Below are 7,834 nucleotides of genomic sequence, written 5' to 3' on the forward strand. Positions count from 1 at the left end.
TAACGCCGAGTTTAATACCCCAGCGACTAAATAGCTGTGTCTATGTAACACCTGCCTGGAACTGAACCTGGCACCTCTGGAGCTTGGTGTCTGAGCAGTTACAGCTTGAGCTAAAAGCCAGCAGCTGGCTTTCCTCTATGGTTGTAGAGGAGACTCATTGGTTCTCTCAGTGGGATAGTACACCACACCTAGTAGGCGTGCAGGTTACATATAGGTGTCTGTACCCCTGTGGAAAGGTCTTTCTTCGAGAGCTCCATTTTCTAACCTCGGTTGACCACCAGCCATATTCCCAGAGCTACTTCAGGAGGCAGTAAAGCCTTATCCTCTTCTGTCACCCTGCTAACGGATGAAATATTCATTTACGGTGGCATTTACCCTGTTTAGGAGAGACCTCGACAAGAAAAGCCTTGCAGGAAAATCTCAGTGAAGGCCAACACGAGCCTGTCTGCACTGGGACCAGAGGTGCCCTACCCTGCCTGTGCTCAGAGTTGGTGCTGCTAGAAGGCTGCTAGGGCAACTGTCTTCACTAGATTGACTTGTCTGAGAACCTTCCTTGAAACAGTGTTACACAGCTAAGACACTTAATTATTTTTAGAAGCATTCACTGGTGGCCCAGCTCCACTCCTGTTAGTCCTGGGAACCCTTCTTAAAGAGCAGAGGTAGATTAGTGCTCAGGAGTCTGGGAAAATGCCACTTCTAGACGACACTACACTTCCTACCATGCTACCAACACAGCCACCTGGCAGGTTGGTCTTCCAGAGTACGTGGCTCCGAACTGTTACCTTCATCCTATCACAACTTTGCTGAAGTCCCTTGGGAAATGCCCAGACTGCATTTTGCCAGTATCTCGGAATGTATTAGATACTCCTGGGGTTTTTTTATGCAGGCTCACATAGGGGTATAGTTGATGCTCCAGTGCCTTCCCACTATCACCGCCCCTATTGGGCTAAGGGTTGGCTGGGGGTAGGGGGAGGTGGCGCAGCACATTCTGGCCAGTGCTGAGGGCCCCCAGCCCTGCCCCTTCCTCCTGAGGGCCATGGAGCTGGGCCCTCCCCTTGCTCAGAGACCCAGCAACCTGAGCCCACCACACCCACTTCCCCTGAGGCCGGACAGAATCTCTCTCTCTCCAGCGTTAGTACATGAGAACCTACGAATGGTCAGACTGGGTCCATCTAGCCCAGTGTCCTGTCTGCCGACAGTGGCCAATGCCAGGTGCCCCAGAGGGAGGGAACACAACAGGTAATCCTCACGTGATCCCTCCCCTGTCAGCCATTTCCAGACACACAGAGGCTAGGGACCCCATTCCTACCCATCCTGGCTAATAGCCATTGATGGACCTAACTTTCATGACTCTATCTAGCTCTTTTTTGAACCCTACTAAAGTCCTAGTCTTCACCACATCCTCCGGCAAGGAGTTCCACAGGTTAACAGTGCGCCGAGTGGAGAAAAACATCCTTTTCTTTGTTTTAAATGTGCTGTCCATTCATTTCATTTAGTGATCCCTTGTTCTTTTATTATGGGAATAAGTAAATAACATTTCCTTATTCACTTTCTCCACACCAGTCATGATTGTATAGACCTCTATCATACCCCCCCTTTAATCTCCTCTTTTCTAAACTGAAAAATCCAAGTCTCTTTAATCTCTCTTCATATGAGAGCCGTTCCAAACCCCTCATCATGTGTGTTGCTCTTTTCTGAACCTTTTCCAATGCCAATAGATCTTTTCTGAGAGGAGACGACCACAGTATTCAAGATACGGGCGTCCCATGGGTGTAGAAACAAAGTAAGAAGTCTAACCGGTGTCCCTGAAGTGATGTGCCACCTGATGCCAAGCAGGTTCCTAGCAGAGGGTAGGGGATTTCTGATGATGACTTTATTACTTTTACACAGGAATTAGATCCATTGCTCCTTTCAGCCCGTTGGTAAGTTATCGGCTGACAGATTAGAGCGCTCACAGACCGGAGTCACCCCTTGCACCCTGCTCCAATATCTGAGCTGGCACGCTGTGGAAGAGGTGGGGACGGTCCAGGGAGTGATGGCGGGGAAGCAAGAGCAAGCAACGGGAGTGGGGTTTTGCGGGGCAGGAGACACAGTGGGGCCAGCCCTTGGTGGAAGAGATGGGGCAGTAGGTTGTGCCTCCAGGGTCAACTTACCAGCAACCAGAGATGTCGCAACCCTAGGAGACAATGAATTGTACCCAAGTAGCACCCCCCAGTGTGGGTCACTGTCCCATGGAGAGGTACTTAGAACACTTACCAAGAGATAAGAACAAGGGAGCTCTACAGCCCAAGCTGAGAGCAAGCTGGCTTTTAGCTGAAGCTGTAAAAGCTCCCACACTAAGCTCTAGGGGTATGTCTACACTACAAAGCTAATTCGAACGAACGGATGTTCATTCGAATTAACTTTGATAGGCGCTACACTAGCGCCCCGCTAGTCCGAACTTAATTGGAACTAACGGAGCGCTTAGTTCGAACTAGGTAAACCTCATTGCACGAGGACTAACGCCTAGTTCGAACTTACTAGTTCGAATTAAGGGGTGTGTAGCCCCTTAATTCGAACTAGTGGGAGGCTAGCCCTCCCCAGCTTGCCATGGTGGCCACTCTGGCCAAAACCAGGGAAACTCTACTGGCCCCCTCCCGGCCCCAGAGCCCTTAAAGGGGCACGGGCTGGCTACGGTGCCCGTGCCAGGTGCAAGCCTGCCAGAACCCAGCCAGCAGACCCTGCACCTGGCACGACTCGAGCCACCCACCCGATGCCCCCCAGCCCTCCCCCTCTTCCCGGGACCAGGCTGGCGGCTCCCGGGAGCTGGCCCAGGTCCGCAAGAGGTGGGCACCCGCCTGGTCCAGTGCAGACATCGTGGACCTCGTCCATGACCTCTGCACTAGGCACAGGAAAGTGGCTGTCTAGGGCAGGAGAGCTGCCAGCCTGGCCACCCAGGAGCAGGTTTGCATGAAAATCAAGGTGGTCCACTGAGACCCCCGACCCTGAGCCCTGAGCTTTTAGAATGGCCGTCCTGGGTCAGACCAAAGGTCCATCTAGCCCAGTAGCCTGTCTGCCGACAGTGGCCAACCCTACGGACCCCGGAGGGGATGGACCAAAACAATAACCAAGCCATTTGTCTCGTGCCATCCATCTCCAGCCTTCCACAAACAGAGGCCAGGGACACCATTTCTACCCCCTGGCTAATAGCACTCCATGGACCCAGCCTCCATGAATTTATCTCACTTCTCTTTTAACTCTGTTCTAGTTCTAGCCTTGACAGCCTCCTGCTGCAAGGAGTTCCACAGGTTGACTATTTGCTTTGTGAAGAAGAACTTTCTGTTATTAGTTTGAAGCCTGCTACCCATTCCTTTCCTTTGGGGTCCTCTAGTCCTTCTTTATGGGAACTAATGAAGAATTTTTCTGTATGCACCCTCTCCACCCCACTCATGCTTTTAGAGACCTCTATCATATCCCCCCTCCATCTCCTTTTTTCTAAGCTGAAAAGTCCCAGTCTCTTTAGCCTCTCTTCATATGGGACCTGTTCCAAACCCCTCATCATTGTAGTTGCCCTCCCCTCTCCCACCCTCTGTCTTCCCCTCTCCCACCTCCTTTTCCCAGTCTCCCCCAGTTTTGCTCAATAAAGAGAGATTCTATTTTTGAACACAATTGTCCTTTATTTTGTACATCAGGAAGGGGGACTAGGGAAGGGTAAGTGGAAGGAGGTGAGGGAGGAATGGGGTACGAGCCCCCAATGGGGAGGACTGGGCTGGCTCTGCGGACTTCTGGGGGTGGAACCTCTCCTTCAGCCCCCCAATTGCCCCCTCTCCCCAGATGGCAGCCTGCGGCAAGTGCAGCTGGTCTGATGGCCGAGTGCTGTGATGTGCCCAGTGCGGGCACTCCGGGCACTCCAAGCCAGGACTGCTTTGCAAGCGGAGCACCCCTGAGAACTGTCTGTACGGGGTGCGGGTCGGGTCCCTTTAAGCGCAGCCCTCGGCTAGCCTGAGACAGCAGCTCCACGCTCTAAGTCCTCCTCTGATGCCCTGCCGGCACTGCTTCCGGCCATCCTTAAGCCCGGTTCAGGGTCCACTCTGTGTGGACATGCTTGTTTGAATGAGCAAAACGCTAATTCGAACTAGTTTTTTAGTCTGGATGCGTTAGTTCGAATTAGCGCTGTAGTGCAGACATACAAATCTACCTGGTGCCAGTTACAAACACACACCAACTCGAGAGTTTGTCGTGCTGGAATAGTCCATTGACTGTCTAGTACCTGATTGAGGGAAGAGAGCACAGCCCATTCTAACCCACCAGAGTTGCATGGGATGTGGTCTGTCAGCTGGAGCCCCAGGCAAAAGCTTTCCGAGTCCCTTTACGCGTAAACAGACAGAGCAGCCTGTCCCGGATCTGCTGGGTCTTCACCCAGTAGATGATGGGGTTCAGCATGGGGGGCCCCAGGACGTACATGTTGCCAATGAGAACTTGGAAATATAGGGGCACATTGTGGCCAAAACGGTGCGTGAGGAAGGAGAAGAGATACGGGATGTAAAAGCCTAAAATGGCAACCAGGTGGGAGCCGCAGGTCCCGAAAGTCTTGATCCGGGCATCCTTGGTGGGGAGGCTGAAGACGGCCCTGAGGATCTGGGTGTAGGACATGGTGATAAAAATCACATTAGGAGCAGAACCTAATAACAACACAAAGAGTCCGTAGTAACTATTAATGCGGGTGTCGGCGCAGGCCAGCTTCACCACGGCCATGTGCTCGCAGTGCGTGTGGGATATGATGTTGGTTCGGCAATAAGGCCACCGCCTGGCCAGGAAGGGAGTGGGCAATGCGAGCGTGACCCCACGCAGCACCACGGCCAGGCCGATCTTGGCAACCACCGAGTGTGTGAGGATGGTGGAATGTCTCAGGGGGTGGCAGATGGCCACGTAGCGATCCAACGCCATGGCCACCAAGATCCCAGACTCCACCGCTATGGAGCTGAGCATGAAGAACATCTGGGCGAGGCAGGCGCTGAAATCGATCTCCCTGGAATTGAACCAGAAGATGCTCAGTGTTTTTGGCAGCAGGGATGTGGAGAGGACCAGGTCGGTGACAGCCAGCATGCAGAGGAAATAGTACATGGGCACGTGGAGGCTCGGCTCCATCTTCACAACCAACAGGATGGTGAGGTTCCCGAAGAGGGCGATGGCGTACGTGATGCAGAAGGGGATGGAGATCCAGCCATGGGCTGACTCCCAGCCAGGGATGCCCAGCAGGATGAAAGTGGAGGGGTTGGTGAAGTCGGTGGTGTTGAAATCTGACATGGAGCAGGGGAGAAGGCGTCCAACTCCGAAACAGAACGGTGTCTCCAGCAAGGACCGTATGTTCCCCTGACGGCCTGTCTGCGCCCAGGCTCCAGGGTGATGGTCACAGTCCAAATGCCTGGAGGGAGAGACCATGTTAACATGAGACACGACATGCGCTACTGGAGGCTGTTCTCATGTCACGGGTGAAGCACGTTTTTTTCACTTCACACACTGAGAAATGACATTTCCATTGTCCAGAGACATGAATGATGAGCCACTGACTCTCCAACACTGTAGGGATTTCTAGTCACCCCACTGCTCAAAATCAGAGAGTGGAGACCATCTAAGGCTTTGCCAAGCCATGTGCTTGGGGAAACATCCCTCCTGCAACACATCTCATGGAACAAAAACCTGCCTATCATGTGTAGCAGCCGTGTGAAAACACCTGTACATTCCCGGTGGTGGGAAAAACAAACACAATGGTCCAATTCTGAAGGAGAGGGGTGGAAGATTACTTGTTCTAGACACGTGCTCAGATTTGGTCACTGAGTCTGTACAAAGGAAATCGCAGCTAAAAAGGGGGTTTCTGAGACGGACTGTGAGAATTGGGGAGGCTGTCCTATGCAGACAGATGGCAAATCTGGGACTGTTTCATAGAGAGAAGAGGCAGACAAAGGACACAAACAGAGTGCAACAAAATAAAAGTTTGGAACTGATTACATTCCAACTGACATATAGATAAGAGTTCCTAACCAGAAATATCCATAGAGACTTAGTGCTTGAAAGGGGTTCATTCTCTAAAGCGGCAGCAAATTATTAGCACAGCTGATTGGAACAAAAAATGTAAGCAGGGAGCTGACAGTTAAAATTGGGGGCTCTTTAAGAAGAGTGCATTGGACAGCAAAAATTCCTCGATGCTACAGTAAAAAAGCACCAAGTTAAACATTGAGGCTGCGTCTAGATTGGCAATTTTTCCGCAAATACTTTTAATGGAAACGTTTTTCTTTTAAAAATATTTGTGCAAGAGAGAGTCTATACTGGCATGTGCCTTTGTGCAAAAGATTTGCTTTTGCGCAAAAGCATCCGTGCCCAGTATAGACGCTCTCTTGCGCAAGAAAGCTGCAATGGCCATTTTAGCCATCGGGCTTCCTTGCGCAAGAAATTAACGTGGCTGTCTACACTGGCCCTCTTGCACAAGAATACTTGCACAAGAGGGCTTATCCCTGAGCAGGAGCATCAAAGTATTTGCACAAGAACCACTGATTTTGTACATTACAAGGTCAGTGTTCTTGCGCAAATACTAGCGGCCAGTGTAGACAGACGGCAAGAGTTTGCGCAAAATCATGCTAATCTAGACGCAGTCTGAGGGTATGTCTAGACTACAAGCCTCTTTTGAAACAGACTTTTTCAAAAGACATCATCTAGACAGCCACAAGAGCTTCAAAAAAGTGATCTGCAATCTCTTTCAAAAGAGCCTTGTGTGCGTTTAAGAATGCCTTTTTTCAAAACAAAATACAGGACTATGTAGCATTTTAAAAGAGCTCTTTTGAAAAAGGGCGTTATTCCTGGTAAAATAGGTTTACCGATTGCAAAAAACCTGCCACATTCTTTCGATTTAATTTCGAAAGAACAGGGACGGTAGTCTAGATGCAAGGACACTTTTTTGGAAAAAACTCGGTAGTCTAGACACACCCTGATTCAGTGGCAGTGAAGGGCAGGAGGAGCAATATATAACTAATAGGAACAAGGGAGCTAGAGAAGTCATGACATTTGATAAAGAACGTTAAAAACATCAGGGAAAAATCCATGTTTGTAAGGATCACAAAAAGGATGTTATTCGGAACAAAAGAAATCTTAGAAAAGGTTTGGCTGTGTCCGAGAAAGATGAAGGGAAATGTGTTAATGTTGCAGGAAAGTCAGACGTGTTCAAAAAATAGCTCTGTTCTGTGTTTGGAAGGAAGCAGTGGGAGGAATTCATATCACCGGAGGAGATGAAATACTTTACAGGACAGTGCCAGTCAAGGAGGGTGTAGAAGAGCAGCTACAGGAGAACGTTAGGGTCCTTTTGGAGTACATTCCTCTTTCGAAAGAGGAATGGAAACGAAGGACTTCAAAATTGCAAATTTAGCGCTGATTTTCAAATTCCGCACTTCCTTTGCATCATGGATGCCGATTGCTTTTTCAACAAAGGATTTTTCGAAAAAACATCCCTGCGGTGTCGATGCAGTTCTTTTGAAAAAAAAAAAAACTTTTTATGAAAGAACACTAAGGCCTGAAAAAATGAGGTTTATAGGTTCTATTGAAAAAGGGTTTTTTCCCCCCGGAAAGAACTGTGTCTAGACCGCTGGGTTTTCTCTCTGAAAAATACTTTGTCGAAAAAGCGATCGGAATCCATTATGCAAATGAAGTGCTTCATTTGCAATTTCAAAGTCCTTCATTTACATTCCTCTGTCGAAAGAGGAATGTCGTCCAGACTTACCGACACCAGAAATAACAACCCACCGAACAAACAGTCACCTCATTTGGAACCAAAAGCACACAAATCGGGCAGTAGCCGAGCCAAAAG

At 49.7% G+C, this 7,834-nt stretch overlaps 1 protein-coding gene across 1 annotated transcript; it reads right to left on the reverse strand.

The window, feature by feature from the left end:
- Positions 1-4,311: 4,311 nt before the first annotated feature.
- Positions 4,312-5,331, reverse strand: LOC142830396 (olfactory receptor 52J3-like). Its single transcript, XM_075934980.2, has one exon. It carries the CDS (start codon positions 5,284-5,286, stop codon positions 4,312-4,314), a length of 975 nt encoding a protein of 324 aa, XP_075791095.2. The 5' UTR covers positions 5,287-5,331.
- Positions 5,332-7,834: the final 2,503 nt, after the last annotated feature.

The sequence above is a fragment of the Pelodiscus sinensis genome, chromosome 1, assembly GCF_052426305.1.
Source record: "Pelodiscus sinensis isolate ZL-2025 chromosome 1, ASM5242630v1, whole genome shotgun sequence".
NCBI lineage: Eukaryota > Metazoa > Chordata > Testudines > Trionychidae > Pelodiscus > Pelodiscus sinensis.

Coding starts and splice junctions, on each gene's coding strand:
- LOC142830396 (XM_075934980.2), bottom strand. CDS start 5,286: ATGTCAGATTTCAACACCACCGACTTCACCAACCCCTCCACTTTCATC.